We start from the raw sequence: 11,733 nt of genomic DNA, 5'->3' as shown, positions 1-11,733 counted from the left end.
GAAATACAAGAAATATCCATGGATGTGAGGCAGTAAGTTCTTATCCTTTTCTGTTAATACAAGTGAGTGGCAGCAGTGGGTAAAACACAGTTCTTTTTTGAACAATAGATGAAAAAAAAGTCGTATAATTTCTCTTGTGGCTCGAGAACCAAATGAACAATATACTTATAACAGCCCTCACGGCTCCAACCTCCCCCTCCCAACACGATTAATAGTAGATATCATCATTTTAAATGTGCCTGGTCCATTCACAAGCTCAAATCAGTGTTAAGAAGTACCCAAACCAGATACTGTGTTTTCTTCATTGAAGTCTACCTTTTACATTCAGCTCCGATGTAAATATAGCTGGCAAAGTTTAATGTATTTTCATGTCACGAAGATGTCCGTTGTCGAAGACTTGGTTACCGTTACTTGGTCATGACACACAGCATCGTCTTTCCAATTGCATATGTTAATTAAATAAATCAGCAAGCCTGCCATGTTCACAGGAGGTATTCCCACAAGGTTCAAAGTCCATTCACTGGTAGCGATCCATTGGGGGTTTGGATAGCGCACACCTGTCCACTCGGGCCTTGCACCGGCCCACATTGTCGGGAGTTTGCAGTTCGGTTAGCTGCCATTTCAATGAGCTGAGAAAGTTCTCCAAATCTTTAGTTGTTGAGGTACATTCCTTTCTCGAAGGTACTTTTCCAAGTATATTGGATTATTTTAGAAGTTTTGGGAGCCTTTTTCGGTAACAAACCTGACGTCTCATGCACGGTATACGTACCCTACCCTAATGATCATTGTTGCTCGTGGTTTCTGCACATGTGCACCAAGCATTCTGGTGTGGATGTCATTTCAAAAGTCATATTTTGGTGTCATGGCTGTGCCGAGGTGACTGGTATAGTTGGTGGTGTGCCATTTTTAATGCTTGAGCATCTCTCCCAATTTGTTGTTCACTGCTGGATCTTTGATATCTTAAATTCATAAATACAAGAGGCGATCGATAACTCCGTCACCTATAAAAACTCAATGACCGATTTAAGTGTGAAAGTACGTTATTTTGTACTTTGTTCTTTGATACTAATGTGTACCTTTTAAGTTTAATTCACATTTTAGGTTAGGCCACAGAACAACTGTATAATGCTTATGGCATATTTATGGGCAATGAGACTCCAAGTTTGGACTTGGGACTGAATTTGACTCCAATTTGCCTTTGCAGGTGTAAACATGAAGACGAAGATGAAGGGAGAGAAGTCATGATGAGTCTCCACAGCTCTTTATTGCATCCTTGCAGATAGGAATTTGGACAAACATGATTTAAAACAAAAGAAACCTTGTACAAAATGCTTTTCAAAATTCACGTTTTGGTTAAAAGCTTTTTATAAAAAGTAAGAAAAATACTAAAACTTGTCTAGACTTTAAAAATTCCATACCTGAGACATTTCAAGCTCCTCATGATTGCCATATACAGCACGGAACACCACAAAACGAGACGAACCCTTCACAATCTTGAGTCCAGATGAGGACAAGGAAGTAACACTACATTAGGAGCACCAGATATCAAAATGAGGTAGAGAAGGAACTTCAGTAGTGTCGCAAAGTCAATAAATCTTTCCCATCAAGGCGCACGTCACGCACAGGTACCGCCGGCTTTACACAAAGCTTCATGGTTTGGGACTTTGCTTTATAAACTGCACGTCAAAGTACAGCTTGAGGTATTAAAAGTTATAATCTCATCGAGAAAGGACATACATTCAAACCAGCAGCAGAAAGTACAACGTATGGATTAAAAAGATTTTTTTTTAAAATACACAGTCAGCTAGCTAGAAGAGTTCATATCAATGTCGAGTAGTATTTACAAAATTGGGACAGGATCGTGTTCATCACGGAAAGTTATGTAAATGCGAAACAAAGTTAACATTCCACATTTCAAGCTCAGACAAACTGCCTAAAGGCAAAATAAGCTCGAGTCATATGCAGTGGGAGGGTTCCATCTTAATATTCATTTGCATCAACCACGCAGAACCTGTAATAATCCTATTTGGGTAGAGACCGAGTCCTGGGTCTTGGTCATCAAGCAAAATAACTGAAAAAGGCACTTTCTACCTCGTAGGAGAGAGAATATTCACATTTCAACGAACTGTCTCCTGGAGATTTTTTTCCAATCACCTGTTTGTGGTTACATCAAAATTGATGAGAATAGAAAAAGGAGTTAAATAAATTTATTATTATTCTTTTTTTTTAAACCTGAGTTTTTTTTGGCCAGCGAGAAGCATGTCACATCAGTCCAAGTCTTTATCCACATTCATAGTCACCACATATGCTTGGTGTTGGCTTAATGGTTAGGATCTTGAGTTCAAATCCCCCTTGGCTGTCGAATCAATACCAGGTGGGGTTGACTCTGCTTGTCATCCTGAGGTCGGCAAAATGAGTACCAGCTTGCTGGCATCCTGTGTTGGAGTGGCGACTCGTCCAGGATTGTGCCCAATAGCCAAGGAGACTGCTTAGGCAGCACCGACGCTCTGCACAGAGTACGGTCCCAATGGATGGATGGATAATCACCATTAGTTTGTTTGTGAGCCATCAATAACTCCTGTCCATAATTTGATTCTTCCAAAAGATGCATAGGCCAAAGACAAGGCCTAAAGCACAGATCTGTAAATGTCAAATTTGTTATTTGCAAGCAGTTTCCTTTTGCTGCTTCCTCGGTTTAACCACACCTGGTCAAGGTGCCCAAGTGGCACTGAAATACTGAATACCATCTTGAACATGAACTCAGTCGTCGGGTTTCCTCACAACAATACAGGCCTACAAAAGTCATCACCTCAATCACAAGGACAGGCAGAGGATCATTAAGACACGCTGCGATGCCAGACAAATTGCATCGTTGCACCCCCCATTGAAATACTACGATTATAAAAGTCAAATTCGATTAAAAAAAAAAAATTAGGTTTTATGGCAACACAATTAATCCAAGTTGCAAATTTCTACTCAGGGTTTACATAACAACAGTTGAGAGATGGTCTGGCCACATTCTTTTGTAGACTTCGAAAAGAAAAGTTTTGATCGGTAACCTTCTTTGGCATTCATAACGCATTTAGTCAGAAGATCAATATTGACAGTAGTACACCCGATTTCCATTCAACGTAATCTCCAAATTACTTTTACGGATAAGTGGATTTGCATTCATTGACTATACATGAAGCAAAATAAATAAATAACAGAAATAAAGGTAACTGAGCTATGAAAACAAATCTCCGTTGTGAAGGATATGTAACATATCCCATGAGTATGGATAAAGTTACAAACAAAACATATATCCCATGGAATTTAGATAACACTCAAAATGTTCCGCTGGAATGTCGGGCAGACATCTTGACTTGGAGTCGCAAATCACCATTCTCTCTCGTCAGGTCTGCCCGATGAGGTAAAGCTTCACATCAAAAAGTCTGAAACTAAGAACAAGTAAACATATCTAGTAAACAAGGCTTGAGAACATAAAGAAAACGTGTTCACACAAAGGCCTTCCCTTTTAACGGAGTTCTTCATTGGCATCCATGAAACGAGCATATCGATGGCTGATCTCTGCTAACTCCATAGCTCTGGCCCCATCCCCAGCACCCTCAGCCGCCTCGGTGCTTGGTGACCCCATGATGCCGTTCTGAATGACCGAAATCTCATTGCCTTTACTCACCCCCAAACCAGAAGTCGGGCAAGCAGCTGTGCTAGGGATAGAGCTGGGTGTTGTACCAGTGACAGATCCCAAGATCGGATTTGAAATGGGACTTAGTGGTGCTGCAGATACAGAGATAGGGGCAAGACCGTTGGTGATAGCAGCGGCATATTGAATCCAGAAATTTGGGTCTGAAGATGATGCTGGCCCTGGGTACATCTCAGTATAGCGAGTGGTCGGGGGTACAAGGACGGTCGTGCTCGTTACTGGTGACAGAAAGGTACCCTCAGCCGAGTGGCGGCGACCTCGCCGGCCACCGATGCCAGCGCTAACGACTCCACCACCATTCCACAAATGCGTTGCTGTGTGTACCTGGGAAGGAGGCATGAGACAGGAAATAGTGGGTGAGATTGTGGTGAAGCTCCTGCCCGATAAAACAAGATAATCAACGACGTGGATTAGACGAGGTCTCATTGTCGCGTTACTCGCTAGGATAAATCATCTCTTGTCTTATGTTACTTTGGGAGTACAATATGACGATGGATGATATATCCTAACAAATAGCTCTTCAATGGAAAACCACAATGACACAACAGAAAGTGTCTATTTATTACATACAGGATAATTCTTTCAGTAAGTATGCAAGAGAGGTGGCAGTCAATACATGTTTAAACTACAAGGGCACTCGGTAGAGCACATACCTCCTCCACGCCATGCCTGATCCACGAGAACATATCGGCCCAATACATTTTTGAAATATCATGCTATGCAGTGCTATATCGTTTTTGGCCCCATCTCTCAATGCTGAAGAATCACTTTAAAAATTAAACAATTGTCGTATCCAGAACCACATTCTATTAATATAGATCTATTAATATAGAAACTAGAAGGGCACTCGCGAGAGCGCATACATCCGCCGTGCAATGCCCGATCCAATAGAACACATCAGGCCCAATAATTCTTTGAAATATCGTGTTATATATCGTTTTTAGCCCTACTGTATGTCTCAATGGTGAAAAATCACTTTTGAAATTAAATAACTCGTTTCCGGATCTGGATTCGGATCTTCACCAAAATCGAACCAATTCGTCCTTGTCACACACCCAACCTGTCCACCAACCAAGTTTCATCCGAATCCGTCCACAACTTTTTGAGATCCTGCACACAGACAGACAAACAGACATAAAATCACTCATAGAGGGACAACTTGGCGAAACGGAACGGCACTCAGTCGATTGCATACCTTCGCCAGGCTGAATTGTTTACATTTTGTATCCCTCTGATAGACCGGATATGAATCTGGACCTCAACCAAAATCGAATCGGCTTGTTCTTGTTACCGAACCAATCATCCACCATGTTTCATCCGAACCCATCCACAACTTTTTGAGATATCATGGAATATCCTTTTTCGCCCCATCTCTCAATGGTGTAGAATCAGTTAAAAAGTAAATAATTCTTGTATCCAGATCTGGATTTGGATGTTCACCAAAATGGAATCGATCGTCCGAATCCGTCCACAACTTTTTCAGATATTATGCTATATATCGTTTTTGGCCCTTTCTCTCAATGGTGAAGAATCACTTTAAAAATTCTAGTAGCTGGATCCGGATGTTCAACAAAATCTAATCAGCGCGTCCTCGTCACACACCCAACCTGCCCACCAAATTTCATCCGGATCCGTCCACAACTTTTTGAGACATCCTGCACACAGGAAAACAGACAGACAGGGGTGAAAACATAACCTCCTTCACCTTCGGTGGCGGAGGTAATAATAAAAAATAAAGAGAGTTATGATCAACGAGAACTCAACACTGAAACACTGATACAGTTCGTAACACAGATTTACTTGAGACCAAGTAGTTCCATGTAAGTATCACAAAATGTGAATATTTTATTGTCATGATGAGAAAACCCTTTGTTTATTTAAAATGGAAAATGACATGTTATTGGAGAAGCTCACAATGGTGAAGGAACGCATCTTTCGATGTCGAGTGCCCATTTGCCATTGAGCGATGGTACAAAACAGCGATCACCATGAATGGTGGTTTCACTGAAATTGGAGAAAGCGAATATATTGTGCATTCGAGTGGTGATGTTCATGGAACTTTCAAACATTTCCTCTAAAAGCTGCAGAAGAGTTTATTCTCAGCATAAGTTGGATTATTCCTCGTTTTTGGAATGCTTGTTTTTCTCACATGCTCCGCATATGATTGATGTGATATCAAACAAAGCTCTCTGTGTTGTTGCTAAGCATCTACTAATTATCCATAAAATCAATCATGGGCCAATTACACATCACCCGCAATATGTATTCCAGTATGAAAGCAATAGCTTTGTCACAAACAGCACCGCGGGGTCACAGTTTAACGTGTACTTAGTGCAGAGACTTTTTGTGTGTACAACAGATATTCAAGACACATGACAAAACAAAAGGGTTAACGGAACGAACGCTGACACAAAGCAAAATTAAAACAGTTCATATTCCAGTAGAACACTTTACCCCTGCGGTCTTAAGAAACAAGCAGATGGGCAAATTTGATTAATATGTAGTCATGCTAAATTAAAGGTTTTTTGAAAGTGCTAAAAAGGTGACTTGTGTTTGACAGTGTTCAAGTAATTCAATTGAAGTAAAACAAAGATTTGAAAAGTTGAAGAAAATAATTTTTTTTGTAAGTTTCCCACCGCTGATGCAGCGTCTTTTACACCACCCTATCGAACACGTTACATTAGTTCTTTGTGCCAGTTGTTTGTGTCCTTTATGATGTCCTTAAAAACAGTATGTTTGTTTGGAATGGTTTTCAATCCTGTTTGGTTGCCAGACAAGCAGGTAGAGTAAACATATTATCTCACTCCACTCTGCACGTGTGTGATCGGGACAAACTCCAAGCTGAAGTAGAGGACAAACTGCAGGTTTGTCTTCCGATTCGTGTTCAAAAATATAACATTCAATTTAAATCAAGTTGTTCCTCGATCATAAACTGATGTTTGTGGACAGACAGACAAGACGGTAGGCGCGATGGGTCGCCGAGCATGGAAACTATAAGATATAGAACAAAATGGATGTCATATAGCGGATAGGGAATCACCTTAAGATTATGCATATCAAATCTCATCCAGTTCCATCCACTGATAACTACTCGGTATCCAATTTAATGAAAAGTACCGAAAATGCGGTTTGAAATCGGAAATCCCCAAAGTTCAAGGGGGTGCTGTGGGTGAACAAAGATCTAAATCGAAAATCCGGCTCGATCGTTTGTGCACAATGTATTCCAGACGATTATTGTGAATTTTCATGACCATCCGACCATAACCCGAGTAGGAGTAGCATTTGGCGCGAAGGCACCTCCAGCTCTCGCATATTATCGATTTTTGCACTAATTGACCTTTGACCCCTGACCTAAGCGAAATCGGTCAATATGTCCTGACGCAAAGTTGTAGTACTCATTGAGTACCATGAACCTGCAAAGTTTAATTTGTATTGATGCACTCACCTGGTCGCTAGGGGGCCTTCAATTTTCGTGCATACCCAAATTGTAGAGGGCGCTGTGGGTAAAGTATTCCATATATCACAAAAACTGGAATACATTTGATAGAGCATCACCTGTAGATCATTCTTGCCAAATTTCATAACCCTACGTGGGATAATGGCTTTCGGAATTGATTTCGCGTGAACGGTACCGATTTTGAAGGTTTTTCGGTTGTTGCTGGGGAACCAAAGCATCCCTAGCAACCATCACAATTTCCAAAGCACTAGGTCATAAGATGTACCTACCACCCGAGTTTGTCATCAGCATAATTGGTAGTAAACGTGGGCGGATTTTGACCAAACGAACAAACATCCAAACAAACAGACAGAATTGCTGACAATAAGGGTCACCTATTTCGGCGACCCAACAAACAGACAAAGGTGAAAACAACCTCCATTCACGGTGACAGAGGTAACCAGGAAGCGGAATAGATGACTTCGAGTTCCTGAAACTACCAGACTGATGCTCACTAGGAGACAGTCAGGGTCCATGATTACAGTAACAAAAGTATTGTAACAATCCCGGTCTAAATGATGACACATCTGATAAAAACCCACCCGATACTACTGCACGGCTCTAATTGGAGAGACAGGATGAATAAAACTTTGATTTTTTTTTTCAATGAAAACGTTGTGTTTTTATGGAGACAAAGTGGAGAATGCTTCACAGATCATTCTGTTACACATACACTCCATAGCTCAACACCATTGTGGCGGTGCTTCATGGTTTGTGTAGTTGTTTTTGATCACATTTGCTGAATGTAAATGGAATAACATGAAAAGTGAATAAACCACAGTTTAAAAGGCATACAACACCTGATGAGGTTTGAATCAAATCTCGTCCACAATTTGAATACCAGTCCAATAAATAATGCAGGTCCATACTCTCGATACAACTTTGGGTCGTTCACGCCGAGTTGAGAAACCGTTCAAGGCTCGAACCAACCCCCCCCGGACGGATCACTACTCTGTCGCACGATAATCGCACGAAAGCAGCAGGAATTTGTAATTTGTTCAGAATGCCGGTGATAACTCACATACACTTTTCGTGAAAACATCTATCAATATATGCCGGAAGACGGAATGCCCATTTTAACGTCCATCTGTGGGACGGTTACACACGTTGATGAATCACCCTGCCTGTAAAACACAAGGACGACAGTTTATAGCTGGGTCGGAATTCTAACACAGGTCAGCCAACTCAAACATGAGAGCGTATATATCTCTTGGCTATCTTGCTGTCTCACCAATGGCATCATGACTACAAAAAAAAAAAAAAAAAAAAAAAAAATCAAGAAATTAATAAACTCTTAGAAAGCTGATGATTCAGGGTGCACAGGTTTGAACACGTGACGTGGAGATGCTTTGTTCTTGCTCTCCATGTAATCTAAGCACACATTTCATTGTGAACTTTTAGTCACTATGAACAATAAACACCATAAAGGGTTCTCTTGAAGTCAAAAGCACAAGTACCTTTGTGCAAAGAAACGATGTTGAAGATGAGATTGATAAATGCAAAGATGTGCAAATATTGCGGAATAAAGTCAACAATAGTTCATGCGCATGCAAACAACTCTTATAAACATTTCGGTCGTGTTTGTTTTCTCGTGATATACTAAGAGGCCATCTAAATATTATGAATGTAAGTTTAGGGAAGGAAATAAACGGAGGTCATAGGAGGCAGAACACATACAAATCCCAGTTATCAACAAGTCTATTCTTTTTATAATTCTTCATATCTTGCTTCCCAACAATGTCTCCAGAGCCACAATGGCTCATGACGTTCTTAGATGATGGTAAGATGGAGCATAGATAAATAGTCAGAAAATTTACATCTTTTCTTTGTGACAGTTGGACAGTTACTTCTCTTTCTAAATATACTGTAGCAACAATTACTTTACTTTATTCCTTCTCCACAATACGGTGGAGCTTTGGAGCTATGCACATTCTTTGTGAATGTGTAAAGCAATTGGTTCATGTCTGTCCACCCATCAGTCTCTCTGTGTTAACAGTTTATGATTTAGAAGCAACTTATTTCAGTTTAATGTCATATTTTGAACAGGAATCGGAACATGAATAGGCAGACTAGTTTCTCGTTTGACCGCTTCACCGTACTTTGTTGTTTGAATCATCCTGATCGCACATTTGCAGAGAGAAGAGAGATTAAAAAAAAAATTCTCTCTGCCTGCCTGGCAGTTAAACAAAATTGAAAATCATTCCAGAAACAGGAAACTTTACCATTTTTGAGGACGTCACAAAGGACACAAACAACAGGCACAAATAACTAGTGTAATGTGTTAGATAGGGTGATGTAACAGATGCTGCGTAAAACGGTGATAAAACCTGGAATTAATTTATTTATACACATTTAAGCCTCTTTTAAACCTTTATTCAAATTCAATTATACACTTAAACACTGTAGAATGCAAATCGCCTTAATAATACTTCCAACAACCATCCCTCTCTGGGGGTATAACTATGGACCTCAAACCATAGCACATCAACCTGTACCTCAAACTACAGCAAATCAGCCTCAACTTCAAACCATAGCACATTCACCTGAACACCAAACCACAGCACATTCATCTGGACCTCAAACCACAGCACATCAACCTGGACCTCAAACTACAGCAAATCAGCCTCAACTTCAAACCACAGCACATTCATCTGGACCTCAAACCATAGCACATCAACCTGGACCTCAAACTACAGCAAATCAGCCTCAACTTCAAACCATAGCACATTCACCTGAACACCAAACCACAGCACATTCATCTGGACCTCAAACCACAGCACATCAACCTGGACCTCAAACTACAGCAAATCAGCCTCAACTTCAAACCATAGCACATTCACCTGGACCTCAAACCACAGCAAATCAGCTTGAACATAAAATCCCAACACATCAGCCCGGACCTCAAACCACAGCACATTCATCTGAACCTCAAACCACAAGACATCATCCAAGACAATAAATCACAGCACATCAGCCTGGACCTCAAACCGCAGGACAAAAGCCTTCCTTTTCGTCCATTTACTTCACTGAGAAAACTTTATTCTATTGGAAACGAACAAATTCTCCTACAAACGGAACCTCAGACTACTTATTAATGCTTCCATTTTCGTTTCATGCACATGTGAGTATTGTATGTGTGTGTGTCTATCTATATACCTATGTGCATCTGTCTCTATCTACCTATTTGTCTGTCTGTCTGTCTGTGATCAGAATGTCCTTGTGTAATGTCTGCATAATGCAATTCTGTATTGTCTGCCTGTCTATCTATCTGATGTAAGAATGTGTGATCGATGTAAGAAGGTGCTTTCACTTTTGAGGTGTTGTGGTGGGGGTAGAGGGGTTGAGGTTGAAAGCTTGTTGGAAGGTGGGGGGCAGGAGGGGGATTGAAGCTTCCAGATTGGGAGGGGGAGGTTGTGGACTTGGGGCTGGAATTGGGGTAGGGGGTTGAGGACTTGAAGAAGAAAGGGGCTGAGGACTTAACGTCACATTGTACGTTACACGGAATTTTCACGGGTCCCTGCCATTATGCTGTCAAAGGGCATTCCTGTCAAACTCCCTAAATATTCCACTCTATTGGAAACAAATTCCCTTAAAACAGCCCAGTGGAACTGGGTTATCTGCTAGTATATATATATATATATATATATATATATATATATATATATATATATATATATATATATATATATATATATATATATATATACATATATATATATATATATATATATATATATATATATATATACACATATATATTAGACACCCTTTCTCTCCATCGACACCAATACTCCCGCATATCCGTGGAAAAAAATGATCTCCCACCTCAAACTCCTTTGGTTTTCACAAATTTTTTTTTTAAACACATTCAATGCTTAGATGACAATATTTTCCTTCATTTAGCATTACCTGTTAAAACATAACAGTACTGTATTGTCAGAAAATATAAAAAAAATTGCCTTCTGCGTCTTCCAGAAACATCCTCCCACCGTGGACAAAATACACCCCACCCACCCTCAACTCTCGTATTTCTAAGTATTTTAACACTTTCAATGCTTGGAAAACAATATTTTCACCGTTCGCGGATGCTTAGAGGAACGAAACCCCAGCGGGTGGCGAGGGTTTACTGTATGTATGCAATTTGCACGATTGTGTCTGAATGGGGCAAACATCGTAACCGCAGCACATACGATGCTCGATGATACCTCATTTAAGAGTTCTTGGGTCCTGACAGTGCATGCGGCGGTCAAAAAATATCGATATTCACGCAATATCGATTTATGTGAATTTTTTTCCCCACAATGGTGGTGTATAGCTTCAGAGTCATTGGTTCGCATGCCTTCCTGGAAGTTAAAAAACAAACAAACAAAAAAAAACCACATACATATTCCACACTCCATTGGGAACCAATTCCCTTACAAATGGAACCTGGGGCTCCTTATAATGCTTCGACTATATTTTTTCATGCACATGTGAAGTGTACAAAAGAACACTCTGATAACGCACTCCATGAGTGAAAGCATGACGTTTC

At 40.3% G+C, this 11,733-nt stretch overlaps 1 protein-coding gene across 4 annotated transcripts in view; it reads right to left on the bottom strand.

Annotated features, from left to right (window-relative positions):
* Window positions 1-1,245: 1,245 nt before the first annotated feature.
* Window positions 1,246-11,733, bottom strand: part of LOC147021351 (sal-like protein 1) — a 135,406-nt gene continuing 124,918 nt past the window's right edge. For all 4 annotated transcript variants that reach the window (XM_085891222.1, XM_085891221.1, XM_085891219.1 and 1 more), the window contains exon 4: window positions 1,246-4,030. In XM_085891222.1, the coding sequence (XP_085747348.1) occupies window positions 3,518-4,030 (513 nt within the window). In that variant the 3' untranslated portion in view covers window positions 1,246-3,517. The remainder of the gene's footprint in view (window positions 4,031-11,733) is intronic.

The sequence above is a fragment of the Eptatretus burgeri genome, chromosome 8 (genome assembly GCF_056783735.1).
Source record: "Eptatretus burgeri isolate ZD-2024b chromosome 8, Ebu_testis_v1, whole genome shotgun sequence".
Taxonomy (NCBI): Eukaryota; Metazoa; Chordata; class Myxini; order Myxiniformes; family Myxinidae; genus Eptatretus; species Eptatretus burgeri.
Note: the sequence above shows the minus strand (reverse complement) of the source record. Positions and strands in the feature narration are given on the sequence as shown.